Here is a 21,165-nt window from a genome sequence, read left to right as displayed (position 1 = left end):
ATAGAGTTGTGAAATTACTTGTGGCAGATTGTACTTTGCTATGGCTTTGAAGGAAGGTGAATGTAGATATTATGTCTGCTGTTCTGTGTGTATCTATCTCTATGTCTTTCTTTCTTTCTTTAGGTTGTACAATGCAAGTCTATGAAACCATCTCTGGGAAGATGAAGCTTCCAGTAGCAGCAGTCCTGTTTGGAACACACTTGTTTTAAGAATACCTGGGAATTCCTACCCATATTTGCTTTTCCAGTGTAAATCGGTGGACAATGAGTTATTTTTATTTTTTGCATATTTTCACGCTACGTAACGATTTTTATTCCTTCTCATTTTGTTCAATGGGAAAAACTTGAGCCAATTTTCTAGCTGATTCTTCCTTCCCCCACATTCCTCTTACTGAGCCAAATTCTTGGAAGCCACGTCCACAGTACATCTATTTTTGTGTGTTGGTTGTTGGTTTGGTTTTTTTTCCCTTTATATGACATATGTCACTTTTTGAGTGCTTTTAACTATTCTGGTTGAAACCTGTCCTTTTGCGTTGCTGAGTAGTCGTAGAATCACTCAAGGAATTAAATATTTTCAGACTTACAGAAGATGACTCATAAGCTTCAGAAACATTTTTATGGCTGTGCTTGGCTCATTAATACAGGAGTTTAACAGTAGTAATATGAGGTATTGCATTAATTGTTGCATACATTTATTACCAAATGACTTGCACAGACAGTGTTTCAGATGCCGTGGACCTAATCACAATAACCAGAAGTGTCCTGTTTGTAAAGGAGAAAATAAGATCCCTTTGTACGCCGATAGCAAGCAGATGAAGTTGCTTGCAGTTCTGGAAGTAAGGACTGATCACAGTGAAAGCTGGAATGGATTTTTCTGCTTGAGGAAGGGGAAGCTATGCAGCTTAATATTTGGGTTGATTATAATGACTCTAGTGATGGCATCCTACATACTGACTGGAGCCAAGCACGGCCTGTTGCTAATACCATCTCCCTTCCATTATGGAGCTTTTACTAGCAATCCAAGCTTAATGGACAATGAAAGCCTTAGTGACATGAAAGACCATTACCAGCCTTCTAAAATGAATATTTCATATGTAAAGGATTATCCAAGCATTAAATTAATTATTGACACTATTACTTCAAAGATAGAGTTTATAACAAGACAGCGCCCTGATTTAGAAGAGCTGAGGAAACAAGAGCCACATGTGAGTATGAATTGAAGTGTGTCTGAAATTGTTGTATACTTGCTTATTTCAAGACTTTCAGGTCAATCTTTTACCGAGATAGTAAAAAGTGCAACTGATGTGCTCAGATATTCATATAGTGATTTACACTATCTAGAGTCTCCTGATTTACACCAGCTGAAAAGTTGATATTATAGAGCGCATCCTTCTGAGTCATGGGCAAAAGCAATGAGTTACATATAAATGGTCTTGACACCTGAAACAAAAAATTGGGCAGTCTTCCGATAGCTGTACAATCCCATTGAATTTTTATCTTGTCTCATGCAAAATCATTCTGACTTAGAATTGCCAGTCACCTTAAATTATAAATAAGAAAGGAGCCTTTCTAATAACTGATTACCAGTGTGCCTTCCTGAAAATGCAGTCATTTCAAACCTTGTATTTCAGAGTTAAAAACTGGAAGTTGATTTGATTTGAGTATTACACGTTTGGCTTTAAAAATTAATTCTTGGGGTTGCAGGGGAGTTGGGGGATTATTGAGGTCCTTTCTGGCCTTAAAATCAAAGGATTTCTAAGTGTACTTCTTTCCCAGTCCAACTCTTTATACAGGATTTTGTTCCAGTGTCATCAGAAGAAATGTTAGATCAACTTTCTTGGGTTCTTGAGATCAATGTCCAGATACTGTTTTTGTTGTGTTATTAGAAAATTATAACTGTCAATTTTTGCTGCCTTGACTGAAATTGTTGTTCTTTATGTTGCAGATGTTTTCAGTAATTCCTAATAAATTCCTTCCAAATAGCAAGAACCCTTGTTGGTATGAAGAGTACAGAGGAAACACAACCACAGATCCTTATGCAACAAACTCCTATGCACTGTATTCAAAGCGCTTTCGAACCATATTTGATTACCTCAGGAAGGTATTTTGGAACCACTTGTACCATTATAAGGACAAACACTACCGCTTGCGCTGTCTCCCCCATTTCTACATCATTGGCCAGCCCAAGTGTGGGACCACAGACCTGTACGACCGGCTCAGGCTGCACCCCGACGTTCGGTTCTCAGCAATCAAAGAGCCACACTGGTGGACAAGAAAACGGTTTGGTGAGTAAACGCATCCTCTGGTATTTGGGCGACTTGTCTCTATGAAACTTCAACATTTGTTTTATATATTTGGGATGATATTTATGGATTTGCTCCGTATTGGCTTACTGTAAAACCACTGAAGTTAGTAGTTTTGAAAAATCTAGGTAGTGGGTGCTCAACAGGTTCCAGCCTGTCTTTGTTTCTTTGTGTTTTGGGTTAAACTTTTTGAGATGATGCACATTTCATTTGGTTTATTTGCAGTGGTTTGGAAAAGCCAGGAAAAAAATTAAAACACTAGATAAAACCAACCCTGTGAATTCGTAAAAGCAGGAAGAGAAACTATTAGGTTGTGATGGGAGATTTAAAGAATAGCAGTGTGTTGCAAAATTCTGTAAAGCCTTTCTTACGTGAATAAATGACAGATCACTGTTTGAAATGTGGGTGGCTTCAGTCCTCATGGTTCAATAAATACAACTGTGCTTTGTGGTAGGAACTTTGCTAGTGTTCCAGCTCCAGTCAAGCAGTAGAGATGAGCAGGAGAGATGCTCTGCATGAGAAAGCTGTCTCACGCCGAGGAACCTGCACATATTTTTGATGCTCTTTTCCTGGGTGACATCAATATTTCATGAAGTGACCCTTCCGCTCTGAAGGCAGAACTTGAATAGTTGAGGTTATGGCCTGCTGGAGCAAGACGCATACACTCCTCGTGATTGCACCTTCAAAGGCTGTCTGAGGGCGCTGGGAGTGAGAGCATCGTTTTATCCATCTGAAGTGTTTATGTCTGTCTTGTTCTCTCTTTCCTGGGCGCCAAGGAAGGTCAATCTTGTGGATAGAGACTAGATGAGACTCAGAAGACCCAGTTTCAATTCCTGCCTCTGCTGTGGGCTTAGTGCTTTCCTCTAAACACTGATGCGTATCATGCTTGCTGTATTCCACCCAGGCTCTGGATTTTCCCACTGTTGGGTCTAGCTGTTAAGTGCCTGTATGCTCTGACTTGGTATGACTATCATATCAAAGATCAAAGGCTTTTCAGTGATATTACTATTTCCAAGAGGAAGATACTGGTTATTTTACAGTGATATTGTCTTCAATTCTGTTTCCAATTTGCTGTTGCCTTACTGCAGACACTGCCTTTGGAACAAGGTAAAACCTAGCACTGTGGGGTAGATCATTTCATGAGGACTTTGCATCACTACTCTCCTTTGGTGCTGTTCTAAGCTTCCTTGAAATGGGAAGCTGTCTCTTCTAATGAACTGCTGTGGCTAACAGCAAGGAAGGACACTTTTTGAGGAATCGGGACACCAGCCATGCTGCTTCTCTTCTTTACTTCAGGGTCATACCTTCAATTCTTTATTTCTCCTGCATGTAGTGGTGATCTTTCCATCTCCCTTCCCTGTACCCTGGAGCTCAGAAGAACCTCTGAGCTCCTGCAGAAGGGGGCTTTGATCCTCACTGCTCAGTGAGGAGGAGGGCTCAGCCACAGAGCTGGGATTTCATATTTCTCATAGCGAAATAATTTTGCTGTGTTGTTAGTTTGTATTTTTTTCTTTTGCAAATGCCATAAGGAAGTGGCTAAAGTACTTTTTTAGACATTTTTAAAATGTTTGTTATAAACTAAGAGTTAAAGCAATATGATGAAAGTGCAGTTTTGCTTTTGAGATAATTTGGTCCAGTTTAGGAGATGCTCCTAGGAGGTACTGGTGTGAAGGGGGGAGCTGGGCTAGTTACAAAGTCAAACAAGAGATGCATCATGGTGCCCCCTGAAGTCCCACGAGAAGGCACTCGTTCATCATGGTCAGCGGCTGACTGAAGACAAATGAGAAGAATTACCTCCTGACCTGAAGGTGAAAAGTCAGATCAGTGAAGAAAGGAGATTTTAGACTTGGATGCCTTCCAGCGCTGCTTGTCTCTGGGTGTGTAGATGCAGGGATTGTCAGCAAAACCATCTGTAGAAAATCGTGTCTTCCATGAGAGTGCTGGCAGGAAAGGCTGAACTGAACCGATCCGTTAGGCTAAAATACTTTATACTAAATAGTTCTCTACATCAACAGTAGTCTCAACATAAATGTTTGGAATTAATGTTGGAGGACGCAGGGCATCCAGACTCGCTAAAGCAAGACTGGACTCACTAAAGCTCAGAACTGGACCTACCAAACAGGCAGAAGAGTGTAAGAGTACGTATAGTTTGAGAACAAGGACACATTCCTATCTCTGTGCTGGCATTCACAAACTCTTCACTTGCACGATCTTGTGGTCAGCCACTGGGGACCAAGTGCAGACTTCAAGAGTTCTTTGCATAATTCGATTTTTTGAAGTTATTTTGTAAAGCTGAAGAATGAGGAAAGATTGCAGAGCCTGGGATGTCATGGGAGGGAGATCTGTTCAGGTGACCTTCCCATCATCGTCTCAGTCTGTCTGCCATGGAGAACAGAAGATTAAGTTTTGCTCCTGCTGGCTCAGACCTTTCTCTCTGCCCAAACAGTACATTAGCTAATGGTTAGTATTTAAAAATAAAAGGGAAAAAAAAAGAATATGACAACTGAAACTGCCCCCTTTGTAAGCCAGCTAGTGGGTATGACTCCTGTACTCCTGGCAATTAACTTGGTTTAGTTTGTAACTTTCATCTGGAGAAGAAAGTCTCTTTGTTCTATGGCATTCTCTGATTCAGTGGAATTTTATGAGACTGGCTAATTTCAGCTGAAGCTTAACAGCCCTCCTGGGGAGGCCCCATTTCACAAATCACCACTTTCCTCTTCTGCTGGGATGGTTGATGCTCTACAGGACTTTGTCCCAGCTTGACTGTCTCTCTTTCCTGAGTCTTAGCCACAATTTCTGTTCCCATGAGTGGGGTGGCAATGGACCAAGACAGTCTGTAGCACCATGCATGTACCTTGTTTTCCCCCCCTCAAAATATACTGCTGAGCTTTCTTCTACCATCATTAAATCCCACTTTCCTAACGGGGAAAATCAGAGGGAATGGACAAAAGAACTCCCTTGCTGAATTTTCTTCTCACATAATTGGTGATTATTGGCCTTGTGAGAACAGGAAAGGGAGAGCTGAGAAGTCCTGCTCTATACTCTTAGCTTTGTTGCTGCTCCGTTGGCTTCCCACTGCTGTCCTATGACCTCTGCTCACCTGAGAAACTCTCTTGTGGTATGGTAAGAAGCAAGAATGCAAAGACAGGCGCGGGGAGCACATACAGAAAGTGGAGAAGTGAGCCTAAAGTTGGAAAGAAGAGTGGTAAAAGGAGTATAAAAATCACAGATGTGGCCCAAGATGCTGAGAAATGCAGGGAGAAGGTGATACTAAACACACCCTGGAGTGTAGGCAGAGAGAGGAGAAAAATAAGACGCTGTCTTGGAGCTTTGTTTTCATAGTTGTGAATGACAAAAATATGAATGATTTCCCAGTTTTCTGATTTTGATAAGTGCATGTTGATTTGCATATTTGGCATCCGAGCCTGTTCTCAGTCTCAGTACAGTAAATCTAGTGGGAGTCCAATATTACTTCAATTTATACTGGTGCAATGAAAGCAGAATCTGGTCTTTTATATTCATTCCAAAAGCTAAATTTAGAAGGAAATAAATGCAAGCTATTCATGCAGGAACTATAAAACAGAACACTTTAGATATTTCCTATCACCGTGAATTTATGGCTTAATCCTATAGTACCTCGAATCTCAGCTACTTCATTATTGGCACTTTTATCTGAGTGTTACACTTCATCCGTCTAATTTTGTGCTGACGTTAGGTGGATCAGTGCCAGCAATGTCAGTGAAGCCATCTTGATTTACACCAGTGGTTAATCTTGCCCTGTTTTTTTGATAAACATCTCTCTTTTCACTGTTTTTTAGGAATCATTCGTCTGAGGGATGGGTTTCACGATCGCTACCCGGTGGAAGATTACCTCGATTTGTTCGACTTGGCAGCACATCAGATTCAGGGTGTGCTGCAGAGTGAAGCGGCAAAAGAGCGCGGCAAGACGAACAGCATCATAATTGGTAGGGCAAATCCAGCCTCTGGAATTATGTCTTTTGGAGCTCCAGGTTGGGTTTGTAGCTGAGGGGCATTTCCCCAGGTGTGAAGGGTTCACAGCACAGGGCCCCTGATGTTGGTTTGCCCTGCTCTGCGTGGATAGAGAAGTTCTTGCCTTTTCCTGGAGGGTGGTTACTCGCTTTGTTAAGAAGTTGTGATTATCTTTAGAAAATCCCTGAGCGAGCAATAAATGTCAGATGAATATCAGCATTTAATTAAATCTTCTTAAAGAAAAAGAGGGAGGATGACCTTGGGAGACTCCTTCAGACACTGTTTTCATTTTGTTTTCACTACAAGGGGTTTGCCTGTAGCCACAGGATTGTAGCTTCAGGTTCAAATGCTGTAGCAATTAGTGTGGGGTAACACACTAATCGTGACATTGCAACACTCAGTGGGTGCTGTAGGAATCCTGTAGCTGACTAGAGACCGTTTCCATGATACCAACACAGCTCCAAGCGCCTCTTCTCAAGTCCCAGTATAAGACATATGTAGGAAGAAGGACCACCATTTTTTATGTTATCATCCCTATGTAGCCTACGGTGGACTGAAATAAATATGATTAAACTCCTGAGCTGCTTCGTTGACAGCAAAGTTAATGCAAGCTTCAAGAGCAGGAATATACAGAGCCAAGTTGAAGCAATCTTGCGCATTATTTCTTTCCAGGCGTGGAACCTGGAGACACAGTATGGGTTACTATTTGAAGATAATCTTACAGTTTCAGCTGATATTAAATTGCCTGATTAGCGTTAAAAAAAAATATGCTTTAGAAATGCTGCTGTGTTGTACCTTGTGGAAGTCTGTGGTTAGGACTGGGCTTTAGGGAGGGATCCCTGGATGGCTTTCCAAGACACACCGTATTCATCCGCTGTGGTCCATGGTACCATTGGTTTACGGTGCCCGTGAGGGACATCATCAGAAGTTTCTAAATTCTGCTCTTACTGTCTGCTAAAAACAGAAAACTGAGGGGAAGAGACTTGTACCAGGCTTACTCTGTCACCTCAAAATTTCCCAGGGAAACCAGACACATTCCATGAAAATACTAGTTGTGCAAGAGACAGTCCCCTCTTGAAAAGAGACTTTTCAAGTCGGCCTGAAGTTGTTCTACAGAAAATAGAGACAAGATTTTTGCTGCCTTCCCTCAGAGGGAATACCCTCAGAATAATTTTTTCGGGTCTCATTCTAACAAAAAAATTTTAAACTATTGTTGTCTGGATGAAATGGTGACAATGTCTTATGTTGTCTAAACCAGAGGCTTGGCTATGGACACAGTTGTTCAATTCTTCCTCAACCTCCATTGAAGTCTATCATTCTCTTTATTAAATATTCAACATGGAGCAAAATTTGCAGATGGGGTCTTAAGAAATGTTGCCATCAAGGACATCTGCAGATTTTCCTCCTACTTATAATAACATCTCCTGTCCTTTCATGAGTGAAGTGCTTATACTAATTAAATTCACTAATCTAATTGGCAATGTACATCTTTGATTACTTACCTCCTGTTACAGCTTTTTCTAGAGTTCACTTTGTGTTTCTTTTTCCTGTAGTCTCATTTCTTGTTTCATTAATGTTCTGTTCACTTTTCTTATTAAGTTTACAGGAAAAGTCCTGAATTATTATACTCATTAAGTCAGTCTTTTATGACCTTGGTAAAAAAACAAAACAAAGCTAGCTAGTCTAAAATGAATCTGTATGAATATCAGGTTTGTTTGGAATCCTCCATATTTTTTTATTTCAGATGACTAGAAAGAAAAATCGAATTAAAACTACAAACATTTCAGTAGTTCATCATGTTACATTATTTTTGAAAAGTTAAGCTTCTCTGGATATTATACTTAGCGGTTAGTAATTGCATTTTCCCAAAAAAACCCAACATCTGCTTAGAGACGAACCAAAGAGGACAACACTGATCTAGCCTGAGGCATTCTGAGCAGGACTTGTTTATTTGGGATCATTAATAGGATAAATTCAGAGGAATGTCTTGTGAAAACACAGTGAGATTTTAACCTGTTAATGACTGAATAAAGAGTTTATACATCTATTGTTTTGGCAATTTAGTAATTCACATGTTCTTTAAGTCCATAAGAAAATTAACATATTTTTGGTTGCACTGCAGTAATTTAACATAATTACTATAGCAGTGATTACTTTATCTCATGTTTAGTATAGCTCGTTCTCTTTGCAGATATTAAATCTGCATTATAAACCAGAAAGGAACACTGTCAAATTGTCAGGAGTATTTTTGGCTGCTTCAGGAAATTAAAATTATAAGCAGAGACCAGAATGATGATTTTTTTTTTTTTTTTTTTTTTTAATTTCACGTCCCACTTAATTCTTGACGGGCATCTTGTTTTGTGAAAACTTGCCTTCCTGAACCCAGACTACCCTGGACTGATGACTTTATAGCAGCACCTTGAGTCCCTGTTATTGCTTTAGCACGGTTCGGTCATGTGCCTGTGATCTTCCCTTGCTCATGCTCTGCCTGCAGATTTTTGGTGGTGGCAGTTGATCCAGCTGAAACAATGTCTGTGAACTGGTCTGGTCCGTGGTGTTAAGAGAATCTGCCCATTTTTGTGTAAATGGATTGGTTTTATTTAGGTCAGAGAGCGCACGTGTAAGCAGATGTTGTTATGCTCAGGTTTGGTCACTATATATGAGCTAATTGGAATAAATCCAAAAGGGCATCAAATATCATCAGAGGTCTACTGAGCAGAGAAGTATGAAGGAAGATCAGAAAAAAACTATTCCAGAGAGGAATAGATGGCTGGATGGAAGTCTATGGCTGGATGAGGTCGTAGACTTCAGTCTTTGACGTGATTTAGGCAGATGTTTTTGAGGGAGCAGTTTAAGCCAAGCCATTCCCATCACGGAGATGCGGCAGTGACTTTCCAAGGTTGCTCTCGTCCCTGGAGTGTGCTGTTCTGTAAATCCATGTGTGCAGGTGCTGGTACCCGTGTGCATTGTACCATCTTCTGATGGCACAGAAGTACCTGCCTGATGGTGTTGTGGTGGGGCTGTCTCAGCCCTCGGCCTATATTTAGTCTTTTGTCGTTCTGCTACACTCAGTGTGGGGGCTGGGCTAATTGAGTTTTAATTGACAAGCCAAAGCCCACCGATGGTTAGGCAATGCTTTGGCTAATTAATTTAGAATGGAAAAGCGGGGCTGTTGTGGACACCTGGCTTTAGCCAACGGACCTGATCTCCTCCTTTTGAAAAGAGGCAAAATGAACATGACAGAAGATTAATGTGTTTTCTAACAACTCCCAGACTTTATTAATGAATCACATTGTTCCGCTGAAGTTTGGAGCCCAGTACCTTTTTCATGTTGGGTTTTGGCCATCTTTTAAAATCTTTATTGGACTTTCCCAGGGGAGAGAGAGAGGAAAAAAAAGAAAGAAAGGGAAATCATGTGCAAGTCTATAAGCCTACAACATTATTATTATTTTTTCATCTCATTCCTTTTGATTCAAAAAAATCTCATTACCAAGAATTAGCTCTCATTAGACTGTCAAAGAGTGGAAGTTTCCAAAAAGCTTCTGTATATGTTTTATTAAACAGTAGTGTGCCACATAAATGCCAGTATCACTTAAAAAGACAGGGAAGATTAAGCAATTCAAAACATTGTATCAGATCATTTATTTAGCAGCTGAAGCATCATATACTGTGTCCTGGCAGAGACATTACTGACTGTGTTTCTCCCTGTAGCGTTATTTTCAGAGTAATCTTCAGAAACTAAGGGTAGCAGAATCTGGCATTTAACTAAATGCGTTATTTATTCTATAGACCTTTTGTCTAATCATTAGTAAATAGTTATATTTGACTTAATCTGCATTAATAATTTTAGTTCTGTAAAAAAGCTCCGATATGGATAATTCTCAAACGAGATATTTTGAACTGCATTGACACAATTCAGCTGCTTAGTGCATTTTTTTTTCTCCCCAATATTTCCCATGTACTCAATGACTCCTGTTTACATTCTAAACGCTATTGATCCACTGGAGTGGTGGTTTCTGCTTTTTTTTTTTTTTTTTTCTTTATAGTTTGTGTTGTCAAATTATATAATTTGTTAGCAACCTACTTCTCTGAGATCAGGAGCATTAAACCCAAGCCTCGGGGTGCTACAGAGAGCTTGGGGGGGGTTCTTCGGCAGCACCGAAGGGTGCCTCGCTGGAGGGTGGGCCAAAACCCCGAGCAGTCTCTTCCAGCCCGGGTCAAATATATTTGCATGTGTTAACCACCAACAGGAAGCGGTGTGGTTGGCAGACAGTGATATTTCAGGTGAAATTACATAAAACCTGCCTATTCACAAAAGCACAAGGTGCTGTGGCTGCTCTGGCTCTGAGGACCATTACCCAGATCAATTTGTAAGGACCAGCAAGGTATATGGAAATTAATAAAGTGAATTTTAAACAGCCTACACTAGTTAAAAATTCAACTAATTTCTTCTCCATTACAAAGGATGAAATGAGTTTCTAGCAGAGATGCCTTTTAATTTCCAGGGGAGGCCAGTGCCTCGACGATGTGGGACAACAACGCTTGGATTTTCTTTTACGACAACAGTACTGAAGGAGAACCTCCCTTCTTAATCCAGGATTTCATCCATGCCTTCCAGCCGAATGCCAAACTTATCATCATGCTGAGAGACCCGGTTGAAAGGTGAGCAAGGATCACCTTGATAAAATATGCAAGAAAAAATTTCTTACTGTAATAATCTTATTTACTCTCGCTCTCTTGGATGCAAATAAGTGCTCACATGGTATTTGATGGAGTTACTTGATTTACAACGAGAGCTGCCATGGGGTTTTTTTCTGTGTATTTTGGCAGATGTAATTGTGATAGTGTTTTAAAGAGGGGCATGTGAGCATAAATGCCACAGCTGAGCGCCGTGTGTGGACACCTGAGCTACTCTGAAAAATATAATTTATAGGTTACCAAATGCAATACAACTCCATTGCCTGAGCTAATATGCCCTGGTTCTCAGCAGGGCCCACTAGACTGAGTGTGGCACTACATTGTCTCAGCATAAGTGGTCCTGGGAAATGCTTCAATTCATGGTAAATTATAAGGTTTATGTATTCAAGGGAGATACTGTTCAAAATAATTAAAAGATTGCAAATAGCTCCAGATTCAGCAGATGATACAACCTTTTTTTTAATCTTAAAAATGTTTGGTGCAACACTCATATAAAGCTTCCCTAGACAATTTTAGCATGCACAGCTAACAGCTGCTTAGGAGTTAGTTCATCCTTGGTCTTCCTGACTTCGTCTGCAGTGGAAGGGCTCTACTTTTGCAGAGGTGTGGGCTGTTCTTGAGTGGTTTTCCATTATGTTAGCCACGAATGTTCTCCTTTCCACTGGCATTTCACTTTTTATCCCTAATCTTCCTCCAGATCTTTAGGGCGTTTCTTTCCATGGTGTCCTCTGAAGAAGGATGATGATGATGAGGGCAATGGGGAGAGTGGGAGGGGATGGAGGCAGAGTCCAAAAGGACCAGACCAAGGGGGTGTGAATTCCTTCTCTCTGTAGGGATATTCAGGACACTTAGAGGTAGGTCAGTGCTCAAGGGCAAATCCAAGAAACACCCAGGAAAGAGGAGAGGGGGATGTGGATGGTGATGGGGACCAGGCTGTGGTGAGGGCTCGGGCACCAGGAGAAGGGCAGTCGTGGGGTTCAGCTGCTAATGAGAGGCAGAGCTGTGCGAGTGCTTCCCATCTCCCATGTCAAGAAATACAGTCCTCAACTTTGAATGGCATCTCCTGACCCTCAGGATTTAACAGATGGGAATTTTATGTGAGAGAGCTGGCTGAAGTGGCTTCCTTGTGGAAATCACCGACAAATTCCCTGATTGCTTTAACCACCCTCTGTTATGGGGGTGTAGCTCTTTGCCAGCTTTAATAAGGGTGAGATAAAAACTCAGCTTCATCCTCCTTACTGTATTTATGACAAATTGGTTTCTTTTTGTTTATGGTTCCCTATGCCCTTGTGGCTGATAGCTCATCTCAACTGCAGGAGCAAAAGCAGCTGTGGCAGAAAGGGCAACCCGGGCAGCTCCACCGGCGACACAGGGCAACCAGGCAGTTGCCTTGCAGGAGCCAGGAGGATGTGGGTGCTGCACAGGGTCTGGGACAGGGTCTGGTCCAACCTGCCCAGAGTCTGGTCTAGCTCCCAACGAGGGAAATTTAAAGATTTGGAGATTTTCAAGACCCGCCTGGATGCAGTCCTGAGTAGCATTCTCTAAGCAATCCTGCTTCAGCAGGGGAGTTGGACTAGATGATCTATACGGTCCCTTCCAACTCTAAAAAAATTCAGTGAAATTCAGTGAAAGGGCAGCAAGGTTTGTGATGGTGGGTGTCACTGGCATCGTTATTTCATTGTAATGGATGGTGATTGAGGGTAATGACTCCAAGTAACCGGAACCGCTGAAATCCTAATCGGCAAAGGTTTTATTTCCAGGCAGATGTCCCTAGAATTAAAAACAGATGGAAAGATATATGGAAAAATCTCAACTACCCTGCGGAGCGAGAACTTGTCTTCAAGAACATAGTTTTCCATAAGATGTCAGCAAGTTTTAAAAATGATGCGTTTATTTTAATGGGTGATTAGAAATACTAAGCAGTTATATTAAACCTTTTTAAGAAAACTAAAGCCAAGCCTATGCTGTACGTGATACCTACTGGCTGATTTCCCTCAGCACGAAGCTTTTCACCTCCTCTGGCAGGAGTGGTCAGTCCTGCCTGCCCTGGGACAAGGTGGGCAAGCCAGAGTCTTGTTGATGCACACACTTTTCTGCAAGCAGGAGTTCCGTCTGCCTAATTTAGTTGAAGTCGGCTGGTTTTGTCCCTTAGTTTCTCCCCAGCTCGTCCTTGTACCCTGAGGTGGTGGGGTGGCTCTTCAGTGGGTGCAGCACAAGGGATCCAAGGTCTATCATGGTAGAGGGAGAGGACACACGTGTTGCCGTGGTTGTGGTCCTCAAGCACTGGTGGGCATCACTTTGAAACAGGCTGCCTGATCAGTCTGGTCCAAGCCCAGTTCCCTCCTGCTGCTCTGAGATGGAGTTGATTTGTATAACGAAAACTGTCTCAACTGCATTTACCAGACTGGGAAGAACTGGACAAAAAATCAAGAGTCTTTGTCTTTCTTAGTTGGTGACTCCTGCAGATAGTACTGAGTGCCTCTGCCTCATCTTCTATAGTTTGCTGTGATTTTTCTTCTAAAAAAACATATTAAAAAATTTGAATTAAAAGCATCCTGCAACAAATGTATCTTTCCTCTTCCTTTTCAAATGAACAGAGTGTCTTCATTTGTTTCACATGGGAATTAAAATCCTGTTCTTGCAAAACACTAGCATAAATAATGAGTGCAGAGGGGCTATTCCTGTGCTTAAGTGCTTTGCTGGATTAGGGCCTAAACTTTCTAAATTAAATGATGAATTTTTAAGTACCTGTGGAAATCTGAGGGAGTTAAAAAATAAATAAAGTAAATGCAATACAAAAGGTTACTGCAGCAATAAAATGGGACCTAAATAAATAGATTTTTTAGGTAATTTCTTAGAAACTAATGCTTTTTGAAAGAGGCTGAAAGTTATCTAGGATTTCTGGAATTGTGTCAAGAGTTGGGTGCTATGGAGGCATAATATTTGTGCTGCAAACACACTCAGGGAAGGGACTCCTCAAGTGTTATGAAGCTGTTTCCAAAAGCCTGGTTTGGGTTCCGGTCATAGTTTCTAAGTCTAGATATGAAAGAAAATTAAAATATCATGTTCAGCGGATGATTCACAATGTAATATTTATGCCACATCAGAGCATTTCCTTTGTCTCTTTGAACAATGTTTATCTTGGAAAAGTTTAATCAAGGTTTCAGGGATTAACACTAAAGTAGATATTGTATTGCCTGTAGGTTTTGGGTTGTTTCCCCACCACCATCACCCAAAGGGACTTGAATGTAGATAATCTTTTTTTTTTTTTAAGTGATATTAAGCAACTGTAAAACTTGTGCTAAAAATGTGCGATGAGGGGATACTCCTCTGTTGTAACTCGGAGACATTCCTGTCGCTGGTGGCTCTTGCTCACAGCAGCAGCTGAAGCAGAGGCTCTGATTGCCTGCAAGCTGTCCACACACATGGGACCACCTCCTGCTGTCCTCAGAGCAGGAGTGGGACTGCTTTGGGGGTGCAAATGTGAACCATTCACCTAGCTGTCGTATTTCAGCTTGAAAAACCCAAGAGGTGGAATGCTGTAACTTGGGAAGGTTTGATGGAAAGTCAACAGAGAAACAATATGGGATTGGAGATGGAGCTTTCTGCCAAAAACTAGGAAATCTGGGTTTTCTCATATTTTCAGTGATGGGCAACTTGGTAATCACATAAAAATCCCTCTTTCTAACCCATTCCATTCCTCTGTTGGTTTTGATTTCAACTTAAAATTTTGAGATAAGGACTGTTTCTATCCATGACAGTGTGGAGCACCAAATATAGAGGGGTACCAATACCAGCTGAAACTAGTTCTGCTGTTCGTAGATAACACAAATTTAAAGTATATACATTTGAAAAATTTGCTTTTAGAAGAAAATACTGGCTCAGGCAATTACTAGGGTCAGGTTCTCAAGAGATGCTGACCTTGAAGCGGGGATGATGTTTAGCATCTCCTTAGAGTGGATTTTGCTCTGAGCCAAAACTCATCAAAATGAACAGAAAATGTGTCGCTGGCAGAACAGGCTGTTGGTGGGGCAATGTTACACACATGTACACTTTCCCTCAATTCGTGTAATTGCCATTGCCATTTCCATGTAAATAAACCTTCTTTTCATCTGCCATCTACTTACACATCTCTCATTTGCAGATTGTACTCTGATTATCTGTACTTTGCAAGTGCTAATAAATCTGTGGAAGACTTTCACGAGAAAGTGGCAGAATCACTGCAGCTGTTTGAAAATTGCATGCTGGATTACTCACTGAGAGCCTGTGTCTACAACAACACCCTGAACAATGCCATGCCCGTATGTATTCCCAAGAATGTTCCATTCCTTGCTTGTTTAATGGTACGTTGGGTCAAGGTTATTAAAATACTGAAATACTGGGCAAATAAGCATCAAGAAACCAAACTTTCTCCCTTTTCATTTGTAAAGCGGATGACATAAATATATATGTAAGCCTGTAAAAGCTGATGTACTGGCTCAGCTGTCTCCTCAGTCTGTTCCCTGATGAATGCCAACAGTAATAATACAGTCTTTCTATTGTGCGAGTGTATGGAGTGCACATTTAGTGAAGATTACAGTTTAATGTGTAAGCTTTTTGCAGATCTCTCCAAAAAGTAGCTCTGGCAAGGATCTTTGTGGTACAAAATTGCCTCAAAATCAGAATAAATCATGCATTCTTTCTCAAGAAAAGGCTAGCAATAACTAGATAAAATCTTTCTTTTTTTTTTTTCTTTTTTTTCTTTTTTTTTTTTTTTTTTTTCAAATTGTGCCTGTCAGAAAATGATAAAAGGAAATACAGAAAGTGCTGGCAGGGGAATGGATAAGTATTACAGGCTCAGTATTCCAAAATTCACATTTTTAGTGCAGAACTGACTTCATATTTTGCTTGAAGGGGGAGAATAATATGGAAGAGATTGACTTAAACTGGCCAGACGTGATACTTTGCGATTCAGCCCTGTTTTATTTGCTCAGGCTATAAAGGACTCAGAGGGAATACTTCCCTCCTTTGTCTCCAAGGTGAAGTTATTGCCTCCTCCAATCGATAAAATACCCATAAAAGAGTGTATTGCACAGGCTTGAGCCCCGCAGCAGCAGGGCAAATGGGACATTCCTCTTACTTACTTTGGCAGGTAGACTGGAGCTGCTATTCCTTGATGGTAGCCTCCAGGACCTCCTCAGACACACGAGCTGCTGTTTGGTGATATCACAGCACGCTCCAGCCATCTGCTTGCAAAAATGCCTTTCTTCCAGAGAAAGGCAGAGAGAGAACCCAAAGGAAAGGTTTTCCTCTTACCTTCATCCTCAGCGTGCAGAACCAATCTTTCTTTGTTGTCTTAGGCAGCCCTCTGAAGAAGATACTTTTGGAAATGAGCAGAGTGTGCCTCTTTCCAGAGAGCCACAAGCAGGTGTTCATAATGAAACACAAATGCTGGCTCTGCTCCTCAATGGGCTTTTTTAGCTGCTGCTTCAGCCAAGTTGCTAAAGTCTGTTAAGTGCCTGGTTTGCTTATATATTGAAAAAGTAGGGATTATTTTCCATGGTGAGCTCATTAGATTGCTAACTGTGCGACTACACTAGAAGAATTTTGTTTTGCTATTTGTTAATAAATTCCTGAAACAAGAGAGGTGCCACAGACATTGTCACTGCTGATAGATGCACACCTGTAAAGAAAGGGGTGTTTGTCAGCTTATCCTCACTTAGAGTCAATGAAAAACATATTACACAGAGAAAGGCATGCCAAGCCAGGGTGATCAAACTGAAAGTGCAGAAATGGGTATTATGCAAGGGAGAATGGCTTCGGAAGCTCTCCTGATGCCTTTGATGTTTAGGGGGAGGTGCTGGAGCTTTATGGAAGGAGACAATCTGGTTCAAAACAACAATGATGAAAAAGAAGTCAGTGTACAGTGAAGAAAATGAAGATTCTTGATGATACTAAGAAAACTGAAAATTATGGAGACATATTAAAATTACAGGGACATATTCGATAAAGTTCCTCTTTCTAAGGATTCTAAGCCCATGTGGGAAAGTCCTGCAATCCCAAACAGTACCACGCAGCTGATGGTTGCCTTTCCCTCACCTCTGTCTCCCAGGAGAAAGAAAAGCAATCCCCATCACTGGGCCACACGTTTGCCCTGGTGTTTGGTGAAATGAGGTATTAACTGAGGGCTGGAGTGCTGCCCTGCCAGTATGGGTTGATGTCTTAATCAAGTAAGATGTTTCAAATTCTTGTGTAGCACATATATAAGGAGCCTACTAAATATGGAGGCTTATTGCTATAAGCAACAAAAGACGCACATAGAATCATACATTACAATAATAATGACTTAGCAATGATTCAAAATATGGCTTATTTTACTGGAATTTAAGTATTGATGTAGGTCACATGAGTCAGTGTAAGAAGTAAAAGAGACTATTGTTATGTGACTTTGTTGGTTCCGTGGTAATGCGACTTGAAGAAATTAAGTCTATTTTATGAAAGATGCTTATGACTTGGGATTCATTTTTCTCTCTTCGGAGCCTGAAGGGATTTAGAAAAATATTTATAAGTGCAGTTGGAAGTTGGACTTTTAAGAACACCAGGCTACCCTTTTTATGTTTCAGCTTGTTATGTAAAATTGAGGAGGGAAGAAAAACAGAGATTAGGTCAGGACGAGCTGAAAAATTGCCTTTTCACATCTCTGGTCCAACACAGCCTGGCACTCTCACTGCGGACTCAGACAATGCACCATTAACACTGTCTAGCAGCCACTGCTACTGCAGCTTAGATCTAAATCTAATTATTGCAATTAGAGGACACAAGCAAAGACAACCAAATCTAATTCCTGACACCGAATCAGAACATTTGTATTGCTCATGGCAGCGTGACCTGGTGCAGCTGATACTCCAGGTCTCCAGGTGAAATAAGCAGCCTTAGTGGCTGGAGAAGGCAGCAGGACTTAGCATCTTCCCTTCCACTGCTCTTCATTCAGGAGTTGAAAGCCCTCAGTGATTCTGTGAAGGTTGAGTCATCCCGAGCATGGAGGAGAGGTGGCCGAGCATCCTTCTGCATATGGGTGTCTCTGTGCAGCACTTTTACGCAGACCTGTGGCAGATGCAGCAAGTGCTTAGCCAAGCCCTTGATAAAATGACATCTCTAACCAGGACAAAGGCCATTTGCAAAGATTTCCTTAAGCTTCATGAAAACAAGAGTAAGATTAAAAAATGTTCAGATACTGTCTTTTCAGCCTTTGTTGCTCAAAGGCACGTTGTTGGGACTTTTGCTGAGAAGACAGAGGTGAGTGTTTGTTGTTGCTAGAAGGTTGTAAGATGAATTAATTTTTATTTGTTTTGGGTTTTTTGTGCTTACAGGTGAGGTTGCAGGTTGGGCTCTATGTGGTGTATCTTTTGGACTGGCTGACAGTTTTTAACAAAGATCAGATACTCGTTCTTCGCTTGGAGGACCATGCATCAAATGTGAAATACACCATGCACATGGTGTTCCAGTTTCTGGATCTGGGTAGGTGTCCTCTGGCTGGTTTGAGATAAGTGCCAAAAATCATTATTATCCTTCTTCTAGGTCATTTTTTCCTTTCTTAAGAGACAAGACAGAAGCATGGGAATCTGCCTTGAAGGATGCATTAATCTTGTTGTCTGGAGTCAAGCAAAATTAAAATTCCCAAATTCCCATAGAAAGCCTGGTGTTAGGAGATCTTAATAAGAGGATATCAGGAAAAAACAAATCAAAACCATTCCGAATGTAGGGATATACCTTACCATACGGAAGCCAGTCTTGCTTCTGAATACAATCAGGGCTTGTTTGTCATGGGCTTAGATAAGTGCAAGAGCTACCCCACATGATTTAAACAACTTGATGCTGTTGCCAGCATGCACCGATCCAGAATCTAAATCTGAGAATGATGAAAGGTTGCGTTTCCAGCCGGGAAGAAGAGGGAAATTGTGTTTTTGCTGTGTTGATTGAGACATCTGTTGCTAATCCTCAGAGAAACGCTGGCAGACAAAATGTTGCCCAATGTTGATTTGACAGTAGCAAGAGGATGAAAATGTGGCTGCAAAATAGTCTGGCTGGTCCAAACACTGGTCTAGATGATGAGAAAGTTTGAATGTAGCAGATTGAACAGATGAAGAGGTTGGCATCTTCTTCCTGAATATGGTTTATGCTGGAAAAGTCTGTGGCTTTTTATCTTGCTGAAGTGCATTGTCAAGGGCTTACATTTATTCCCGGAATAGGGGCATCACTATACCTGTGTACCACTTTGATCCACTGACAGTCTTCAAAATCAACAAAAAAAGGGCTTACAGGAACGAAGCTTGTAGAATTTCTACCAGGTATTAAGCAACTCGCATCATAAATTGAAGTAACAGTATAAAATAATTGCAACTCCAAAATGGACAGAAATTGTATTCAATGTCATAGTTGTTTTCTGAAAACATTTTTTTTCCTCCAGAAATAATTTATGCTGTTTGTTGTAGAGATGATTAATTAATGTGAAAGGAAAACATATTATTTCCATATTTACTAACAGTGATTTATTTATTTTACTAATCTAAGCCTGCATTCAATATTCTGAAACATCATCACTGCTAACACAAATTCCATTTGTCTCCCCTTGGCAAACCTTCTGATTTAGTCATTTGTTGTCTTCAGCGTGGGCATTTTTGGTGAAATATTTTAAGATAATGTTCTATTTTTCCACAGGACCTCTAAGTGAGAAACAAGAAGCTCTGATTACAAAGAGTCCCGCATCAAACACTAGACGACCTGAAGACAGAAGTCTGGGACCTATGCTACCAACAACGAAGGCAATTTTAAGAGATTTCTATAGGCCTTTTAATACAAAACTGGCACAAGTTCTTTTTGATGATGCTTTTTTATGGAAGAGGACATAATATGTAAATTTAGTGCCACAAATACAGTGCTTAAAGGAGTTTTTATTTTTTTAAATTCTATTTTTGTGTGTCAATATTTACATTTTTCCCATTCCAAAGAGAAGCCGATTGATGAGCTGAGACTCTCACCTTCAGTCAGCACACTTCACGACAGTTATACCACATTTTCCTTGTGAGAATGTAAAGCATCTTGCTTATCAGTTTATTGCAACTTCTTTTACCCCGACAAAAGAATAGAGTGGAAAAACATTAGTACAAAGACGATGTCTTACACTCTCCACGGGGATGTTGAAGTTTAACCTTCTCTCAGATGCTGCAACACAGAATTAGCATCAGTTTCCTACAATTACACATATAATCTCATTTTCAATACATGTTACTCGTTCATTTTTTCAAACTATCAATGTCATTTAGTCATTAAAATTTTTAATTGAATTCAACCCAATATTTTGTTTCTTTTTGTCAGCATATTCACCAACGGTCTTCACTCGCACTCAGGTTTTTATGTTTCCTTAATTCTGAAACAAAGATAAAGGAGAGTTGCATTTACATAAATTTCCAAGTCTAATTTAGGTCTTCAAAGATAAATGGACTTTCCTAGAAAAATTTATATTCCAGGTAAGAATGGATAACTGAAATCTAAACAACAGGCTACATTCAGTGTTTAGCATAAAAAATCCATTGTCTTCCATATTTTGTTCATGTAAATAGAAATACATATCATCTGTTCATGTCACTCACACATTTTTCTAAGGAAACCACTAATGGGCTTGATGTAAAGTCCACTGCTGACCATGGAGAGCTTTTATGGAGTTTTCTTTTAGGTTCTACACGATTAGTCTTCTCCATTGCAAAGAAAAATGCATTTTAAAATAATAATGAAATCTTGTTATTAAATGCGGAAATGGACAGGATGCAGAGTAGCTTGCATCCTCACAGAAAGGCTATGTTAATTAATTATCAGTTGCACATTGTGTTTCCCTCTTCAGGAAAGATGTCTACATCTAGTCTAAAACATTGAGATATAGACTTGAGAAAAAAAAATGCCTTGAAAGCTATGGAGAAACTTTGGACTATCTGAAAGCTTTTATTTGACTATAATGGACAAATTTTTATATAAATGTGAAGTAACTCAATATTTGATTTCAAACACACCTGGCTGGGGCACTGCTGTCATCCTGCAGGTGGGACTGGCCAGCATTAGGGACTTGTTTAAGAGACAAATTAAAATGCTTCCTGTTGATAATTTCCTTTCAAGGGCTAAACTGACTTTTCCTTTCCTGAATG

The 21,165-nt window shown here is 40.5% G+C and overlaps 1 protein-coding gene across 1 annotated transcript in view; it reads left to right on the top strand.

The window, feature by feature from the left end:
* The window catches only part of CHST15 (carbohydrate sulfotransferase 15), a 48,405-nt gene extending 28,083 nt beyond the window's left edge, over positions 1-20,322 (top strand). The window contains exons 2-8 of the mRNA XM_074159071.1: positions 124-1,204; positions 1,945-2,284; positions 6,121-6,267; positions 10,798-10,954; positions 15,135-15,291; positions 18,340-18,487; positions 19,688-20,322. Coding sequence (XP_074015172.1) covers positions 617-1,204; positions 1,945-2,284; positions 6,121-6,267; positions 10,798-10,954; positions 15,135-15,291; positions 18,340-18,487; positions 19,688-19,878 — 1,728 coding nt within the window. The 5' untranslated portion in view covers positions 124-616 and the 3' untranslated portion in view covers positions 19,879-20,322. The remainder of the gene's footprint in view (positions 1-123; positions 1,205-1,944; positions 2,285-6,120; positions 6,268-10,797; positions 10,955-15,134; positions 15,292-18,339; positions 18,488-19,687) is intronic.
* The last annotated feature ends 843 nt before the right edge of the window (positions 20,323-21,165 follow it).

This window comes from Numenius arquata, chromosome 15, assembly GCF_964106895.1.
Source record: "Numenius arquata chromosome 15, bNumArq3.hap1.1, whole genome shotgun sequence".
Classification (NCBI taxonomy): Eukaryota; Metazoa; Chordata; class Aves; order Charadriiformes; family Scolopacidae; genus Numenius; species Numenius arquata.
This window is presented reverse-complemented; position numbering and strand designations above follow the sequence as displayed.